Source organism: Micromys minutus (assembly GCF_963924665.1).
Source record: "Micromys minutus genome assembly, chromosome: 33".
NCBI lineage: Eukaryota > Metazoa > Chordata > Mammalia > Rodentia > Muridae > Micromys > Micromys minutus.
Window position 1 is genome coordinate 13,011,612 of NC_137968.1, and position 20,882 is coordinate 13,032,493.

At 34.7% G+C, this 20,882-nt stretch overlaps 1 protein-coding gene across 3 annotated transcripts in view; it reads right to left on the reverse strand.

Annotated features, from left to right (window-relative positions):
* Positions 1-20,882, reverse strand: part of CSMD3 (CUB and Sushi multiple domains 3) — a gene marked incomplete at both ends in the record, with an annotated part of 1,162,760 nt that overhangs the window by 370,371 nt on the left and 771,507 nt on the right. For all 3 annotated transcript variants that reach the window (XM_080909303.1, XM_080909302.1, XM_080909301.1), the window contains 4 exons: positions 2,519-2,635; positions 11,636-11,824; positions 17,125-17,312; positions 20,648-20,786. In XM_080909303.1, coding sequence (XP_080765429.1) covers positions 2,519-2,635; positions 11,636-11,824; positions 17,125-17,312; positions 20,648-20,786 — 633 coding nt within the window. The remainder of the gene's footprint in view (positions 1-2,518; positions 2,636-11,635; positions 11,825-17,124; positions 17,313-20,647; positions 20,787-20,882) is intronic.

The window sequence follows — 20,882 nt, forward strand, 5'->3', positions numbered from 1 at the left end:
AAAATAATCATTACAATCTGTTTTCAGTTCTGCAGGAAATACCATCTTAAAAGTTCTGCTAAACTCAGTTAAACAAAAATTTAAATTGAAAACCTCTATCTTTACTCTAGAAGGAAGATTGAAAAGATTATAAGAACACCATGTCCTGCTGAGGAAAAAGACTCATAAACCAACCTTTCAAATACTCTGCAAAGGGCTTTGAAGTTAAGTGGTGTGAGTCAATATAGCTCTGTGGAAGTTATCAGACATTTCTGAAGGCAGTGACCTTCAAAACAGAAGTGGGCTGAAGAACAGGCTTGGGTCAGGCATCAGAAATAAGACAGGCAAAGACACAATTCTAACAGGGAGTAGACAGAAGCTCTTGGGTATAAAAAAAAAAAAAATCACAGTTTTTTCCCATTCTCATGTGAATGGCTCTTTATGATGGTCTGGTGAGATAACTTATGTGAGAGATGTTCTTGTAAAATTTTGACCTTGAAGTCAAAATAGTGCTGATGTCTTAGTTTTTCTTATTCGCTTAATCCATGATAGCTTTTAAGGGGCTCTTGGAAATTTTATTTTCAACTTGTAAACTCATAGGCTTGTACATGCTTTATACATTATGATTTAAGATATTCTTATGAATGTTATATTTTTGCTAGCTCTCCATCTCTATAAGACAGTATTTTTATATTTTTATTTGTTTTGTTCTTTTTTAGAGGAACTCATTGTATATGTCAACTCCCAACTTGAAATTACAGTCACCCTGACTCAGACTTTCTAGGGCTAAGTTTAAAGATAAGAGCTAACATGATCAACTGAAAGTAACACTGTAAAGAGATTATTGGCCGTATATTTGGAAACTTCTTAAATCTTTATATGCTATTCATTGTTCTTATAAAGTTAACAAAATACTGACTTTTCACTGAAGTATGAGAATATTCCAGCTCTTAACTGCCAATAAAAGTGGAAAGAAATTAATCTTAAAATTCGATTATGGAATATTTCAGTCAAAATCGTGATGGAATTTAATAGAACTAAATCTATAAGTCTGTTATGAGCACAGAAAAATACCCGTTACATAGATAATTACAGAATACTGGGTATTGCTGATAAATAAAATTTACCAGCCCAGCAGTAGGAACTGGTCATAAGAAGACAGCAACATGAGGGAAATCAGTGTAGCCTGGGAAAGGTTAGAATGTTATTTTCTTCCAACTAAGCTTTTCTCTCAACTTGAAGTCCTTCCTTTCACTTTGCCTTGCTTTCAGAACAGTGCTTCAACCAAACCTTCCTTCAAAGGAAGCCACCTAAACCCACATTCCTTGGTATTCAAAGAGGATTTCATTAACACTTACAACCTGTAAAGATGTGAAGCCTTAAGTGTTAATTAAACCTCTGTTTACACAGCAAGCAGCATGTCACCCTACATTTTCTTGTATGATATTAGAGGGTTTATTTTAAATTTGCTTAATCCACTGCACAGTGAAACAATGGGACTTTTGCATTCATTTCCAACAGAAAGTTCTGTATCCTAGAAAGCAATACAAACCAGCTTTATAACATTAATGACCCACTGTATCTGCGACTTCCTGTATTCCCACTTTATCAGTTTTTCCCAATAGTTTTTCAGCAACTTCATGAAACCTAACTATATCCACCCATATTTAATCCTAACCTCTCTTAAAATCAGGTAGAATTTTAATCAAAGCACATTTCTGTTATAAAGACACAAACTTACATTTGAGAAAAACAAGCTTTTAAATTCCGATGGTTATTTTCTTATGGCTAATTTCTATGCTTTCGCTTTACTTTGGTTTTCAATAGTCAGAATAAAATAAGTAATAATTGTCTAAGAAAACCAGTCAAAGCAGAATGTAAAGATCAGTCTCTGAATCCAGGTAAATAACAAATCGCTATTAGTACTTCAATCCTGTGGGATAATAATCTTCTCGGGTATGCTACTGTGCTGAAATGTCTGGCTTCTTTTCTAGTCCAATTCCAACAGCTCCAAGTAAGTACTGTGCCTCACACACCGCCTTTAATGAGTCTACTTACTTTTAAAAGACATGGAGGAAACCCTACTACTCCCATAGCACAATGTCAAAGTCCATTTTTATGATGTGAGACATATATGGTGTTTGGTTCTCAATAATTTGGCACAGATGTGTCTATGGAGTGGTTATAACTCTACATCATTATAATAGTGCTTTATAAACAAATATATGTAAATATTAGCTAGGCTCCATGCAATGCCAGTCTCTTTCGGTTTTAATTAAAAATCAAAATTAATAAATTAATACTATTACTGCACTACAGCATAAATAGGGCAGATAATGCAACAAAATTTTGCTTTAAAAATGAGCACAGTATATTCCTCTCGAAAAGCTTAATAAACCTGCGCTGCATTTTTTTTTTCATGATGAATTTTCTTTTAGGACTTACGTAGTTTTAGACACGGAAAAAAATGACTAAAATAAAAATAGCCCTGAATGAAAACTCAAATGATGATCCAATATTCTTGAATAAAACAAATTACCTTTTCCATGGGTTACATCCACTGTCCACGTGCAATTCAGAGAGTTGGGATAAAATTCTGGGTAACCAGGGGATAAGATGGTTCCACTAGGCCCTCTCACATCCCCGCCACACAATGCTGGAAAGACAAAGAGAATGCCACCATCAGTCACCCTTGGAGAGGCAGGGGCTGAACAAATCTCTCATCTCCTCTCTTGAAACAGGATGAGTCCCATTATGTTTGTCTAATCAACTTCCTGGTAATGAGAGAAGTGTGTGAAAACCTCTTCCGGATGCAGCTAAATCCTCTCATGCATTGCAGTAGCAGGGAAGGAAAATGTATTAATAGTCTTTGAGAATTATCTCTTGCCCCCAGAGAACGGAGCCCAGCACTGCACATTTGAATTTGAAGTATATCCTTCCTCTTCTAATTATAAGCAGCATTTGCATAAATGGATGGTCAATTAAACATGAGTAATTAATTGTTTCACAGCTTCTCTTATTAAACACTAAGAAATGAGTTAATTATGCAATACTGTTTTCTATAGATTCATGAAGGGATACGTGTCACGCAATCATGGGATTTCCTAGAGGAGTGAAGGAAGTTGGGAACACTTTGAAGTCTTCATTGGTCCTGCAGTCACTGAGAACTGAAGACCGTAAACAAAGAACAATTATTGCAGGGAATCCACATGGCACAGCTCTATTGGTAATAAAGTTTATAAGTAACCTATCAGAAAAATCAAGGCAAATATTTCTTTACAATGTACCAGTGAATAAATTAGCTCAATCTACATTCATGTACCTTGAGAAAAATGTTGATATCTTCTACATTTATGTAAATGTATAGAAGTCATATGTGCTTATCATATACGTTGAAATCAACAATCAAATTTTACCTGTGTTAAAAATTAAAAGACACCAATAATAGACGTAGGCCAGAATTTACACTATTTTCTACATGGACAGGCAGACATCTTTGGATATAAACAGGGTAGTCAGAATCCTAAACACAGCATGATCTATCTCTGCATTGTCTCTGACATGCTTTCCCTAACACAGTAGAAATTCCAATGAGAAATGTTATTTACTACCATGATCATTGTGTTTTTACAAGTATCGGTTCTGATACCGGGAGGACTCAAGTCAGTCTGGCTGCTCTTCAGCTTGACCTAACTGGAAATGACTAAAACCTTAAAGGAACGGTATAAATATAAATACTTCCACCTTACCCCAGTCACAATGGCTAAGATCAAAAGTTCAGGTGACAGCAGATGCTGGCATGGACGTGGAGAAAGAGGAACACTCCTGTACTGTTGGAAGATTGTAAACTGGTACAACCACTCCTTTAATCTGTCTGGCAATTTCTCAGAAAATCGAACATAGTACTACCTGAGGAACAGTTATACCACCCCCGGGCATATACCCAAAAGTAGCTCCAACATCTAACAAGGGCACATGCTCAACGGTGTTCATAGCAGCCTTATTTATAATAGAAGCCAGAAAGAACCCAGATGTCTTTTAACAGAGGAATGGATATAGAAATTGTGGTACATTTGCACAATGTATTCCTACTCAGCTATCAAAAACAAGTTCACAAAATTCTTAAGCAAAGGGATGAAACTTGAACCTATTATCTTGAGTGAGGTAACCCAGTCACAAAAGAGCACTCATGATATGCACTCACTTATAAATGGATACTAGTCTCCCCCCAGCAACCCAAATATAATATTTGAATGTAAATACAGAGAATATCCAATAAAACTGAAAATAAAAAAAGAAAGAAAGAAAGAAAGTCTGGCCCAGAGAATCTGTGTTGAAGCTCTCTCATTGGTAATCATCATTATTGTATTTTTCAGTCTCTTTTTAATGTTTTGGAAACCTATATTGTGTTTCTGTGATTGGTCTCACAACTTTACCATTATAACTATGACTCTCAATGTCATTATTTTAATGTTTTTGTCTGTCATCTCTCTCTCTCTCTCTCTCTCTCTCTCTCTCTCTCTCTCTCTCTCTGTCTCGCTCTCTGTGTGTGTGTGTGTGTGTGTGTGGGTATGATGTACACAAATGTACACGAGTTCACAAATGTGTAGTCACACATGTGCATACTAGTAAGTTTACATGTTTGATTTATGTAGAGACTTGCAAGTCACATGTCTATGTATTATTATCTGCTTTCACTACTCTAGTTAGTCACTTTCTTGGGACTTATCTGTGTCTGTCTCCCAAGTAGTAGATTACAGGTAGTGCCATTTCTGCCCCAAGCTTTTAAATGCTTTCTGGGAATCTGACCTTAGGAAAGTACTTGGTGCATTAATCCCCTCACAGATGCCCAATTTTGAACTTAATTCTACCGGCTTCAATTCAATCTCCTTTTATCTTAATGTTTCGGCATTATTTCTGATATCTTTTAAGAGATCTGTGTCTTCTACATTTTCACTTTGCAATTGTCTTTCATTTTATTGAGACTATTTTCTATCACTGTCTTTAGCCTACTCATCTGTACCCACATGATAGTTTTTATCTTACTAAGTGAGATAGTTCCATGTTGCAAGTGTTTTAAATTGAGCTTTCTTCATAAGATTATCACTTATAAGAGCCTAAGGTGCATGTGAATACTTAAAATGTACCCATCTTATTGTAATTTTATATCAGAAGTTGTGTTAGTTGGCAAAGTCATTAATATCAGCTAATTCATAAACATACAAATTTCTCAGAACCATTGTCCTTCTAAAAGCTTCCAAATTCCATAGAATGGTCAAATGGGTCAAAGAACATAAATATCTTATTAGACCCAATCATGGTACATCTTCAATAGTAAGACCAGTTTATCTTATTAGGTATATTTACATCCAGTCTTTAAAGATGTATTTAATTTTAGTTATCACTATGCCTGTGCCTGCATGCTTTGTGAGGATGATGTGTGTTCCCGGTGTCCATGGAAGCTAGAATAAAACATCAATTCTCCTGAGATATTGAGCTTTAGAAAGTTAGTAATTATCTTTCAGTTGCTAGGAAATAGATTCATGTCCCAGGAAAAAACATGTTCTCTTGTTTTCTGAGCTACCTTCCACTGTTACAAGTATTTTATTTTATACAATTTTGCACATTATATAAAATTATGCTGCTTTTTTTACTAGGTTACTTTTTTCTTTCTATTTTTATTGCATGTTATATTTATTTACATTTCAAATGTTATACTTTTTCCAGGTTTCCCCTCTGGAAAGCCCCTATCCAACTGTCACTCTCCCTGCTTCTATGAGAATGCCCCCTACACACTAATCTGCTGTTTCTTCCCCAACTTGGAATTTTCCTACACTGGGTCATCTATCGTTTACAGGACCAAGGGTCTCTCCTCCCATGGATGTCCTACAAGGACATCCTCTGCTTCATATGCAGCTAAAGCCATTGGTAATCCATGTGTACTCTTCAGTTGGTAGTTTAGTCCCTGGGGACTCTGGGGGTCTGTTTGGGTAATACTGTTGTTTTTCCTATGAGGTTGCAAACTTTGTTAGCTCCTTCAGCCCTTTCTCTAATTCCTACATTGGGGAGCCCATGCTCAGTACATTGGTTGGCTGCTAGTATCCAACTCTGTGTTTATCAGGCTCTGACAGAGCCTCTCAGGAGGCAGCTGTATCAAGTTCTTGTCAGCAATCACATCTTGGCATCCCCAGGAGTGTTTTCCTTTGGTGGCTATCCATGGGGGGGGGTCCCCCAGTGGGACAGACTTCAATGGCCTTTCCTTCAGTCTCTGTTTTACACTTTGTCTCCATATTTCCTCCCTTGAGTACTTTATTCTCCCTTCTAAGAAAGACTGGATCATCCTTCTTTTGATCTTGAATCTTCTTGAGTTTCATATCATCTGTGAATTTTATCTTGGGTATTCGGAGTTTTAAGCTAATATCCACTTATTAGTGAGTACAGACAATGTGTGCTATTTTGTGAATGTGTTACCTCACTCCAAATGATATTTTCTAATTCCATCTATTTGCCTAAGAATTTTGTGAAGTCATTGTTTTTAATAGCTGTGTAGTACCCATTTTGTAAATGTGCTAGATTTTCTGTATCCATTCCTCTGTTGAAGGACAGCTGGGTTTTTTCTACCTTCTGGATATTATAAATAAGGCTGCTATGAACATAGTGGAGCATGTGTTTTTGTTATATGTTGGATCGTCTTTGGGGCACACGGCCAGAAGTGATATAGCTGGATCCTCAGGTAGGAAGATGTCCAATTTTCTAAGAAAACTTCAGATTGTTTTCTAGAGTGGTTGTACCAGCTCTTTTTGGGTTATCTGCTTCCTTCTGTTCTAGGGCTTTTAGCTGTGCTGTCAGGTTGCTGATATAAGCTCTCTCCAGTTTCTTTTTGCAAGCACTTTGGGCTATGAGTTTTCCTCTCAGTTCTGCTTTCATTGCATCCCATAGGTTTGGGTATGTTGTGTTTTCATTTTCGTTGAATTCTAGAAAATCCTTAATTTCTTTCTTTATTTCTTCTTTGACCCTGCTATTGATTAATAGAGCCTTGTGTAGTTTCCAGTTGTATGTGGGCTTTTTGTTGTCTTTGTTGTTTTTAAAGACCAGCCGTAGACCATGGTGATCTGAGAGGATGCATGGGACTATTTCAATCTTCTTATATCGATTGAGGCTTGTTCTGTGTCCAATTATGTGGTCAATTTTCGAGAAGGTGCCATAGGTTGATGAGAAGAAGGTGCATTCTTTTACTTTAGGGTGATATGTTCTGTAGATATCTATTAATTCTAGTTGGTTCAAAGTCTCTGCTAGTTTTGCAGTGTCCTTGTTCAGTTTCTGTTTCCATGATCTGTCCATTGGTGAGAGTGGGGTATTAAAGTCTCCCACTATTATTGTGTGGGGTGAAATGTATTTTTTGAGCTTTAGTAGGGTTTCTTTTATGAATGTGGGTGATTTTTTATTTGGAGCATATATGTTAAGGATTGAGAGTTCCTCCTGACAGATTCCTCCGGTAATGAGTAAAAAGTGTCCTTCCTTATCTTTTTTGATAACTTTTGGTTGGAAATTTACTTTATTCGATATTAGAATAGCCACGCTAGCTTGCTTCTTTGGACTGTTTGCTTGGATGTCTCTTTATTGGGGAGTTGAGTCCATTTATCTTAATAGATATCAAGGAATAGTGGTTTCTGTTTCCTGCTCTTATTGCTTTTGTAGGTTGAGTTGTGTCTGTGTCTTTTTCTTATTTGGTTTTCTTGCTTAGGCGTTTTCTTGTTTTTACTAGGATGTAGTTCCCTTCTTTGTATTGGGTTTTCCACCTATAATTCGTTGTAGTGCTGGGTTTGTGTTCAGATATTGTGTAAATTTTGATTTGTCTTGAAATATCTTCATCTCTGCATCTATGGTGATTGATAGTTTTGCTGGGTATAGCATCTTGGACTGGCACTTGTGCTCCCTTAGGGCGTGCATAATATCTGTCCAGGCTCTTCTAGCTTTCATAGTCTCTGTTGAGAAATTGGGTGTGATTCTGATTGGTCTGCCTTTATATGTTACCTGACCTTTTTCCCTCACTGCTTTTAATATTCTTTCTTTGCTTTGGGCACTTGGTGTTTTAACTATAATGTGTCAGGAGGAATTTCTTTTCTGGTCCAACCTATTTGGAGTTCTGAAGGCTTCTTTTATGCTCGTGGTCATCTCATTCTTGAGGGTAGGGAAGTTTTCTTCTATGATTTTGTTGAAGATATTTACTGTGCTTCTTAGTTTATACTCTTCTTCCTCTTCTATTCCTATTATCCTTAGGTTTGGTCTTCTCATTGTGTCCTGGATTTCCTGGACATTTTGGGTTAGGAGCTTTTTGTGTTTTGCATCTTCTCTGGCTGTTTTGTCTATGTTTACAATGTTGTCTTCTGCCCCCGAGATTTTCTCTTCCATCTCTGGTAGTCTATTGGAAATGCTTGCTACTGTGACTCCTGATTTCTTTTTTAGGTATTCTACCTCTCGGGTTATCTCTTTTAGTGTTTTTTTTATTGTGTCAATTTCCTTTTAAAATTCCCTCTTCCATTCCTTCATCTCTTTGGATCTGTTTTCCTCTAGTTCTTTGAGTTCTTTGAGTGTTTTTCTTGTTTCCTCTTTTAAAGCCTGTGAATCTTTTTGCTTTTCCTCCCATTCTTGTTTAAGTATCTCTATCAGCATCTTGAGGTATGATTTCAGGTCTGTGTCTTCTTTTTCTGGAGTGTTTGGCATTCCAGTGTTTGCTGTTATGGGAGAGCTGGGTTCTGGTATTGCCAGGTTGTCTTGGTTTCCTTGGGACATTCTCTTTTGCTTTCCTCTTGCCATCTTGTTGTCAGTGATATGTTCTTGCCTTTCCCATGTATCTGGTCTGTGTCCCTGGATCTCTACTGGTCCAGGTGTCAGATTGGCCGAGCCCTGTTCTGCACCCTGAAGTCGCCGCTGGGTTGAAACAGAAGTTCCAAAGTTGTATTCCTGGTCCATGGATCAGGCAGAGCTGGTGGTGGGCTTACCGTCCACACTCCGCAGAGATCTCTCTGCTCCCTGGCTGCCCAGATCTCCTACTCTCCAGTCTTTAAACCTCCTCAGAGTTGTTTTGTATTGCATTTTCCTAATGAGTAAGGCTGTTGAACATTTCTTTAGGTGTTTCTTGGTTATTTGAGATTCCTCTGTTGAGAAATCTTTGTTTAGCTCTGTACCCCATTTTTAAACAGAGTTATTTGATTCTCTTGAATGGAACTTCTTGGTTTCTTTGTATACTCAATAATACTTATAAAAACTGAATCCAAGAACACAACAAAATGATCATCCATCATGATTAAGTAGGCTTCATCCCAGTGATGCAGTGATGGTTCAATACACAGAAATCCAATTATGGATTCCACTCTGTAAGCATACTCAAAGGGGGAAAGAAAACACACAATCATCTCATTACATGTCGAGAAAACGTTTGATAAAATTCAACACCCTTTCATGGCAAAACTTTTTGAACAATGAGAAATTGAAGGTTCATACCTAGACATTGTAAAAGCAATATAAAGCAAACCAGTAGCCCACATCAAACTAAATTGTGAGAAACTTGAAGCAATCCCACTAAAATCAGAAACTAGACAAGGAAGCCCACTCTCTCCCTACCTATTCAATACAGTACTTGAAGTCGTAACTAGAGCAAATAGATAACAAAAGGAGGTCAAGGGAATAGAAATTTGAGAGGAAGAAGCCAATATATCACTATTTGCAGAGATATCTTAATGTACTTAAGTGACCACAAAAATTCCATCAGAGAACTTCTAGCCCCAATAAATACATTCAGAAAAAGTAACGGGATATAAAATTAACTCAAGCAAATCAGTACCCTTCCTTTACTCAAAGAATAACCAGGCTGAGAAAGAAATTAGGGAAGTGACACTCTTCACAATCATTCCAAATAGTATAAAATGACTTGGTTTGACTCTATCCAATCAAGTAAAAGATCTGTATGACAGGAACTTCAAGTCTCTGAAGAAATAAATTGATGAAGATCCCAAAAGATGGAAAGATCTCCCATGCTCATGGATTTTTAGGGTTAATATATTAAAAATGGCCATCTTGCCAAAAGATTCAATGCAAAGATTCTACAGATTCAATGCAATCCCCATCAAAATTCCAACTCAATACTTCATAGAGTTTTAAAGAGCAATTTGCAAATTCATTTGGAACAACAACAACAACAATAAAAAAACCCAAAAAACAGAATAGCTTAAACTGTTCTCATCAATGAAACAACTTCTGGGGGAATCACCATCCCTGACTTCAAGCTGTATAACAGAGCATTGGTGATAATAACTTCACGGTATTTGTACATTCAGCCAAGTAAGTATATCAATGGAATTGAACTGAAGATCAGCAATTCTTCTTTATTCGGTAGTTCTTGATTATTTCCAATGCCCTAACTGTTCACCCTGCAGAAAATAAGTGACTATGGAGTACTTAGTCATAAGTGGGGTGTCTACGTGAAAGTCTCTTCTCCCAAGTCATAGAAATAACTGCACAAAAAGGATTAGAAACATAGTAAAAGTTTATAGATGATGAAAAAAAATCTGTATTTTTTTCTAGGCACAGTTTTGCAGCCACACATGAACTCAAAGCAGTTGGATTATTCTGCTCAAGAACTGTCTAAGCTCAAAGTAGAAAAATAAAATACACGTATTAAGAAAAAGACTGGTCATGATCTTTCATCCCTTGAAGAGGAACAATTATTATTGAATAAATACCAAGAAAGAAAAGCTCCTGAACAAAAACTTGAGGGCTCTTTGGAAAGTCTTGTGTTGGTTGGTGCTTTTGGTGGGGCAAAGAGTATCTTAGCTGACATCACTCTCTTAATCAGCCTGTGTCTGCGGAAGTGGCAAGAAGCCACCAGCATACCTCCAAAACTCTTGTGGTCAGTTTCTCTCTATGGAGTTCCACCAACTTGAGCTCCAGTGTACATTGTAGGCTGGACCAATATATGTGTGCTGTTAGTGCACAATCCCACATCTCATGTCCTTTCATATGCTTGATTTAGCAAAATATCTCTTCACTTGGGTCTGATTCAGTAAAGATTTTTTTGTTTTTTTGTTTTTTTTTTAATGAGTCTGCCTGAGCCTATAACCTCTGTCTGCTTCAGTAGAATGTTTCTGTATGTGTATACTTTAGGAAAATAATACTTTTTGTGTTTGCCCCAGCAAAACAGCATCCAACACAGCTGACTTTCCAAACAACCCTTAAGTTTCCGCTTGAGGTTTGTTTTCTTTAAAGTATGACCCCGGGAAGGACTTAACAGTTTTAGTGACTGGCAATACAAATAATTGAGCACAAAAGAGAGTTGTTGTTGTTTTGTTTTTTTAAAGTGGGATTATAAATTTGAGTGGATATAGAATGTGCAGGTAGAACTGGGAGGACATAGAAAAAAGAGATAAATGTGATCGAAGTATAATGTATGAGATTCTCAAGAAATTTAAATTTTTTTAAAAAACAACACAACTTTAAACATGGAATAATTATGACTTAATATTAATGTTTTTCTTATCTGTTATGTATATTTGATAAATTGCCAGATTTCAAGATATGCTCATCCTAACATTTTCAATATTTATGTTGATTCTTAGTTTACAAACAGGGACATTTTGTAAAATTGATGATAACTTACCATCACAAGTTGGCAGGGGATGACTCCACCAGTGATTTTTCTCACAAAGAAGGGGCTCTTCATGGCTCAGTCGGTATCCTGGATCACAACTAAAGGAAACAGTTGACCCAATGGAGAAATCGTGGCCATATCTACGACCATGAACAGGGATGCCAGGGTCCAGGCAAGAGTATGTGTTCACTGTAACACCTGAGAATCAAAGGCAGAAAAACCAAGAGACTTATTGGATCCGATTCACTAAAATTATTCCTATTTCATCAAACAATAAAATTAGCTTAAATTTACAAATAAATGAATGTACTTGAACAGTTTAAGCATATTTTCTTTACCATATCCTAATGTAAGGATAAAATTTATGTCATTTATTTTGTATTTGAGTAACAAAAAAGTTTGTCCATTAGAAAATATTATATATATATTATGTATATTACAAATGTAACAGTCACAGTATTAATTACTCATTGAAGATATTATATCACACCTAAAGATCTAAATACAAAATAAAATTGTTTTGCATTTAAAAATAGAAATAGTAGAATTATTTAATATATGAAAAATATAGACATCATTTTCTAAAAAAAATAATTTAACTCAATATATTTACTTGCAAGTGTTTTCAATAGTCTGTTATTTTTCATTATGGATTTTTTTAAAGGTATTCTTTTACATGATTCATGATCTCTGAATAAGATCTTTCTTTAACAAAAATATGTTTTTATTCTCATTGAAAGAACACTCATGGTGCTTTTAAAAATTTGCTGTACTCTACTTAAAAACTTCATTTATTTAAGTCAATCATTCAACAGTAGTTGGCCTCTTGTGCTTTATAGTTTTGTGTTATCCTAACACAAGTTTAACTCATCTGAGATGAAGGAATCTCAGTTTCAAAAATTTGTTCACAAGATAGGGCTTCAGGCAAGCCTGTAGGGTATTTCAGTCATTGATGAGAGAAGGACCAGCCAATTGTCAGTGGTACCATCCCTGGGCAAGTCATCTTAGACTTTGTAAAAAGCAGGCTAGGCAAATGAGCAGCATATAAACATGGTCTCTGCACCAGCCCCTGTCTCCATGATCCTGTACTATTTAGTTCCATATTCTCATAGCCCATGTTATTTTATTATTGCCATACTGTACTACTAGTGACACCAAATTCAAGATAACTCTGCCAGAATTTAATGTGAGCAAATTAAACACAACTATCTTACTATCTTAAAATTCAATTATCTACCAGATAAGCTTTCCCACCAACTGGGTAAATCCTCACTAGTTTTATACCTTCAGTTCCTGGGAAAACCCTATTGGTCCCCTTTATTAAGACAATCTTAGGATTTAGCCACATAGCTTTTATTGTCTCTGTATGTCTTAAGCTTTTTCTTAAACACAAGACCACAGTTATGTTTCCTTCAACTATATGTCTAAAATGCAATTGTGGGTATGAGGACTGAAGATGTGATTGATATTCAATATGAATTAGCGTAAGATGAAAATATTTGTCCTTCCTCTCCATTTTGACAATCCAACTGTAATGTAAATGGGTGTCTTTCTTTTCTGCCTCCCACTTTACTGATGCATGGAAAAGTATAAAGGAGTTGAAACAACCCGTTATTTCTATTCAAGATGTAGTTCACACCAATAGAAATGTTACATAAACAAGAAAATGGCTAGAAATTAGTAAGAGTTAATAACAACCAGTCATTTATATTACAATGTTGTTGCTAAATTATATTTTAATGATTTTCTAAATATTTACAGGATACACAATTTTGAGAACTTTGTATCCGTGTTATATTCAATTACACAACGTTGTTCTGACTTTTTTTTTATGATTGTAGAAATTTTTGGAATAAAATTTCCAAGTGGAGTTGATGATTGTTGTTACACATCATGAATTATTTTGGACATTTTCACTTCTGATTTTTAGCATATCTTTCTTGTATGGTGGTTTGACAATTGTTTATGGCTATAGATTTGTTGAGAACCCATTTATAATCTCAGGATGTTTCTTCTTCATGTAGTCAAGACAGCTTTACAAAACTTTATGTTTTGAAGATTTTAGATTTTATGAGATAGTTCCCTAAATACTTCCTGATATATATATATATATATGAATTTGTATTTTTGGCAAAAACAATGTAATAAACAGAAGATGCCCCATTAGGTAAAATTATAATTGTATAAATAATTAATACTACTCTGAAGTATGATAGCATATTTTTATGTGTTATGTGATGAAATCTAAACTTAATGCTATCTTAGTAGTAGAGTCTTTTTAAGCTTTATATGTTTGGCTTTGAACTTTCCTTAAAGTCTTTTTCTTATTTATTTTGATTTCTTATAACTAAAATATACTTATATCCCATTGTCCTTTCTGTTTCTTCCCTCAGATCCCTCAGATACATCTCTCCCTTTGTTCCCTTTCAAATTTATGACATCAATTTCTTTTGGTATTATTGCTATAAATATGTGCACACACACATAAATATAACTTGTTCTGTCTGTTTAGTGTGGCTTGCATGTATATAATTTTAGAGCTGACTACTTGGTATTGGCTAACCAATTAGGGGCTTATCTCTAGGAAGGACGATTTATCTTACTCTTAGAATTCCTTAGTTACCCAGAGTTCTTTTTCTTCAGGTAAGATAGCAGAGACAGATTATAATACAGAACACTAGAAAGTTGCCAAGACTGCCTGCTAGAAATAATGGGGAAGCATCACCTATAATTGCACAATATCATGTTTGCCTATACAAGGTCCAGAGAAGTACAGCATCAAGTGAAATTTAACATGGAAAGGTAAAACTATCTCTTTTCTTAGAGGAAAAAAAAAAGAAAAAAATGAAAGACATTGGAAACCTGGAGTGTGAGCATTAGTGTGTTTACAATAATTCCTTCCAGAGATTTGAATCAGATGGAGAAATAATGTTATTCTTACTAATTTGATTTTAAAAGTAGAGATTAATTAGCTGTCAAATACATTTTTAAAGTTCTGATAAACTGTCTATTGATGCTGAGCTCATTTAGAAAGGGGATTCATTTCATATAGTAAACTTGACTAATGAAATGGCAACTGATAACACGTTTCTGTTTCTTGGTAAAGACAAAAATCATGGCAGTATAAATCATTTTACAATAATAAACTGATTATAAGACTAATGAAATAAATCTGGGCGGAAGAGAGATCTAACATTCTTAAGTTCCTGGCTGCAGGATCCTGCCAGGTCTTTAGCAGTGTGAGCTGATCCTATTGCTCCGCACCTCTGTTCTTGGCTACCACTACTTTGTCTCTGAAGAACTGGCCACCAATAGTAGTCAAAATCTGGTTCCCTGGACTTATAAAGTGAATAATTACTCAACAGAAGGACTGCACTGGACCTAGATTTCTCATCTTTATGCCTCATTTCCTTAGGTTTTATATGAAAAAAAAAACCTGCTATCATTTATTAAGAATTTTTTGAGCTGCAGTTTTTACTCTGACACTTTGCACACAGGAGTCCATGTAATCCTTAAAATTGTCCTGTGATTGACATATGATGAACATCGTGTGAACTGGGAGATATTTAATGTATACAGCTGAGAATTAAAACTCCACTGATCTTTGTTAAGAATTAGTATTAGAATAGACATTTTAGATTGCATCCCTGGATCACTTATAAATTTAATACTTAAACTACCTTTCTAATTAAGATTATTTAGTTAAGTTTAATTTCCAAGTATTTGAGAACATTTTTTTTCTTTTTTACATTTTATACTATTTAGAGATACACTTCCATGTGGTAGTGTTTGAAATAAAGAAAGGAAAATTAATAGAGCAAAACAATATTATTTATAACACTATTTCAAATCTAAAAAATAATATAACATGTAATATTTAGAAACTCTATGAATCATTGGGCATTATTACCAAAGAAAGATACTCACAAAAAGTACAAAATAACACATTTCACATGCACTAAACTGATTCTGCGGTACTTGGATTGGCAATAGACTTGAGGAAAGGAAGAACTATGTAAGTGTATACTTCAAATAAAATACCTTGTAGCAACTTGTTTCTTAAGTTTCATCTACAAGAATTGTCTTTCATGTAAAAGTACAGAAACATTAATTTCATATATAATGTGGAGATTATAAATAAGGAAGTTTATGTTTACGTATGTATATATAAGTTTATGCACATACAAATATAACTATACACATAAGGTAACCAATGTAGTACAATAACAAATAGACACACATGCAAAATATTTGTAAATCAAAGGTACATTTCTACATAAATAATAGTGCTTAGAAAGAAAAAGCAGCACACACATGTGGGGCATATGTATTAAATATCAACACTAAGAAAGCAGAAAGTAGATTATGAATTTGAAGCCAGCCTCATCAACGTAGCAAGGTTTTACTCATCTAGGATTAGAAAGTGAGATCCTGTCAAACATTCATACAAACATACACACACACACACACACACACACACAGAGTCACAGACACACACCCACGCAGAGAGACAGAGACACACACACACACACATGCCTGCAGTCTGCACATGCAGACACACACACAAATGCATAAAATGCACAAAGAGAGACATACAGCTAATCATGTGTGAGGTCTGTACATGCAGACAAATATACACAGAAGGACATATGCACACAGATATAGAGGTGAGGCCTAAATATTTCAGATTTTAAAAATGTTAATATTACTGTACATAGACTTATGTTTTGCAGGAGAATGTAGTTATGATGCTGTGGAAATACAGGTCAGAAGACAAGTTCATGGAACCCTTGTCTACCTCCCACCTTTGTATGGGTTCTGAGATTCACCTTAGTGGGACAGACATGCCAAACTGTAGTCTTTATCTGCTAAGCTATCTTGCCAGTCCTACTTGAGACATTTTAAAAGGGAGCAGTGAACTCTAAGCTGATTATTCGGCAGTGATTCTCACACTTTGAGTTAGAGCTTGTTTTAACAGATTCTTTTTGCTATTATATCAACCGTAAATATGTATGTTTCACACTCTTATATTCATATTTTTAATCTTTTATATCAAACAAAATTGAATAATTGATATTGGAAATGTTTGTAACTCATATAAGTAAAATATGCTATACATATGTTTTGCATTGTGAGTGTTGAAGGAATGCTATTGTTAGCACTATATCAGAGTAAATCGACTACAGGTTAACTTGTCTCTCTAAGCAATATACAATGATGAAAACATAAATGTGCTAAACTTATTTGATATTTTGGACATTCATGATGTATTTCTTTTTATATGAATATAAGGTAACTACCACTTAAAAATGTATTGTACCATTTACTTGTGTAAAGACAATAAAACATATACTTTTTGATTCACAAAAAAAACATGTAAAAGTCTCCTTTTAAAACAATAAATAAACAAATATATTACTTCTCTTAACAATATGAAGATAATATCAAATGGTGAGCAATCAGAATGGGAAAATAAAATAGCATTTATTGCTACTTACTTTCATAATGAATCTTGAACCCATTATTTGAACGGCTATTGTCTGTTGTAAATAGTAAATATATAAAGTTACTGCTGCTGAAGAGAAACTGTGGAACTTGGGTGCCATTGTAAGATCCGAGCAAGGGTGACAGAAGATTTGGTCCATCATGAACTTCCAGAACATCATAATTTAGTTCAGTCTGAAATCTAGGATGAACAGGCACAATTGGAAACATATTAGAACAGGTATGGTAAAATCAGACATTTGTATTCAGATAATCTACTAATTAAATGTTATTTTTGAACTATGTTTATTATTTCTTACTTTGCCTATACCTATGGTATAACTGAAAGAGCTATTGGAGTCTTTTGTCAGGGAATTACCGTCAAAAGTGTGCACTCATAAAGTATCTGCTGAGTGTCATAGGTCATCCTCTTAAATGATGTAAACAAAACCTTATTCCTGAAAGAGGCACTGATCAGCTCACCTCTACTTGCTAACTATGAAATCTATACTGCTATTCTATGGAAATCTGTACTGCTTTACACTTATTATAGCATTTCTTACATTTCAAGTCTGGTCTCTGCTCTATATAAACTGGGAAAAATAATTTTCTGATGTTTTAATGATCTTAACTAATTTTTATCTTTACTATCTTTGTCAGCCTGTGAGATTGTGCATGTCAGTGAAGTGCCTATAGAGTGGACAAGAACATCAGATTCCCTGAACTGAGTTCCAGGTGGTCTTGATGTATGGCTGTCAGTGCTGGAGATATAAAAACTAGATCCTCTTAATCACAAACACAAATGAGAAAATAAAAGTGTGTGAGATGATTCACAGCTTTGAAGAAAACATCATAACTTCATGAAAGTTCATTATAATGTATAGCTTATGTCTATTTAATTTGGTTGTACAATATTTTCACTTATCGATTCTTTTGCAATAAATTTAATTTAAAAGTTTCATTTCAACATACATTTTCTCAGGGGAAATAGAAAACACATGTCAAAACTCTATTAAAGTCAAGGTCAATGATTTTAAAAACTTCTATAAAGTAAAGATATAGGAAAGTATGCTATAGTAAACACATTGCCTCTATCACAATGCAATATATTATTCAATATCCAATATTATAGTTGTTCCTATTGTTTCCTATCCTAACTAAAAACACTATTATTTTTTAAGTACCACTAGAAAGAGAATGAAACTTATTTTCAAAGAATTAAATTATGTGTTAAGAACTTTCTCAACATCATCCTTAGAGAAAAACCGAAACACTGGCACACTGTAAGGTTAGAAGACATGGAAAGATGCAGCTCTGCACATCTGATCGCATGTAATGATTTAATTCCCCTAATAGAATGAATAAAAGCTGTTTCCACAATAACTTGAAGAAGGTTCACATCCATCTGGTGCCAAATCACTTCTATTCTTGTAATGAGAAGTCATTACAAGGTGATTGTCCAAAAGGTAAAGCTTTTCTGTAAAGGGACACGGGATATTTTAAATACTCAAGAGTTCTTAAGGAAGAAGGAAAGAAAAAATGTTTTACACATATTTTCTTCAAATGATTTCCTGTGTGAGGGTTCTGTGGGTGAAGGCAATTACCACAGAACTTTAACTTACCAAAGATTGATTCTCCAGGACCCACATGTAGAATTAAAACATCAACTTTCCCCAGGTTCTCCTCTGACATCCATCGATACACCCCCACCATCCCCACTTAACATGTTTAGTATGATTTATAGAAATTGTTTTATGCTTTCATGTGCATGAATGAAGGACAGAGGGAGTGATTTCAAAAAGAAACATTTCAGGATGTATATATGGAGAGTGATTGAAAGAAAGCTATTAACCCAACTGTCCATTTTATGCTGAAATGCTGTTTAGTTCACTGACCTGTCTCTAAAGTCTGTCTAACTGCTGTAGGGTCATAATTTTTATAGTTGTCCTGAGTCAAACCTGAAAACACAAGGACTACAGGCATGTCCCACCTGTTCCAATATGTAATGCGGTTCTGAGTTTAAAAGATACACATTAGGCTACACATAGTACTACTTAGAGAAGACTGAGACTTAAGAATGATGCTGGCTTACACAGTAAGTTCGAGCTAGCCTGAGCTGTATAATACATATACCCACAAATACTTGATTACAATCTTATAAAATATATTTGTATACTTTTATGCAAAAATGCTTAAAAATCTGTACATTTATCTTTGTTTTTTAACATAAAGATAAAAAAGAAAATTTAAATGAAATGATGGGTTTAAATATGTATATAAGTTTCATGAGCTAAATTACGCCCTATGGATCCACATGTTGACATGCTAGCCCTCAGCTCATGAGAATGTTGTGATGGAGAATAATCTTTAAAGTAAAAAGTAAGATAAAATGTTATTATGAGAGCGGATTTCAATCTAATATGTCCTCATATATGTGAAAAGGAGGGTAGGACTCTGAAACACGAGAGTAGAGTAGAGGGGTAGAGAAAGACACAAACAGAGAAAAAGAAACAGAGAGACAGATAGAGAGGCAAAGAGAGACACAGAGACAAAGACAAACAGAGAAAAAGAAAGGGGATGGATAGGGACAGGGAGAGGGAGAACAACAAGGAGAGGGACAGGGAATAAAAATATTATGTAAAGGTGCATAAAAAACAAAACCAAAGAAATCAGAAGAACAAACCTTGGGAGCCTTTTATATCAGACTCCTAGTTGATAAAATTTTAGGAACAGAAAGCACTGCTGTTTAAACCACAGAACCGTTAACTAAGTGTCCTATACATCAAAAGTCAAGATTTAATTTTATTTGAAAGTATAATAACATACTCATTTCAGTTAATCAAGTCTGCTTTTGTGTTTAATAAATAGTAAGTTTAATGTATTACAAAAGTCCTTTTAAAGTTAGTGTCTACATGACTGATCAACAGTATATATACTTAAATTTATATATAACCCCTCTCTCTGTATATATCCCTAAATTATATATGTATATAATGTGTGTGTATGTGTGTATGTGTATGTGTATGTGTATGTATATGTGTATGTGTATGTGTATGTGTATGAGAGAGAGAGACTAGGGTCATATAAAATTTTTCAGCAAACAGGGTCACCAGTGGAACATGGTGAATGCATCCTGTGCATACTTGGATAATTATATAATAGTAACTGTAAGTGTATCACACTGGGACATAGTATTGTTCTTTTTAGGATCTTTGTTTTTGGAAATCTAGCAAAACTGAATTCACAAGTCCTTAGAAAACATAGGACAACTAAACTCATTAAAGGAAAGGTCATAGATTGATATCTCAGTATATAATTATGTACAGAAATAGACCTACATTACTTAACAGCAAAGTTAAAGCAATAAACAAAAAATTAACTTGAGAACAGACAGAAAGGTCAAAAATGGGTAGAACTTCTTAGCATTTAAAAAAACTATTGTAATAAAATTACTTCTTGGTGTGATAAGTGGAATGGTGAATGCCAACCATATTATCTATTCATTTCTTTAAAAGAGATAAAAATATTTGCAGAGACCTTTCAAAGGTAATTTTGATAGAGTGTCCAGGTTCAGCTTCAATCACCCACTCACAGTTCAAAGAGTCTTTGTAGTATCCTGGCCATCCTGGTGAGAGAATGACTCCACTTGGAGCTGAAAAGTGGCCACCACACGGAGCTGAAAGAGGAAACCAGAGAACAACAAAAAGGGATTTTTCAGAATATATATATATATATATATATATATATATATATATATATATATATACATATA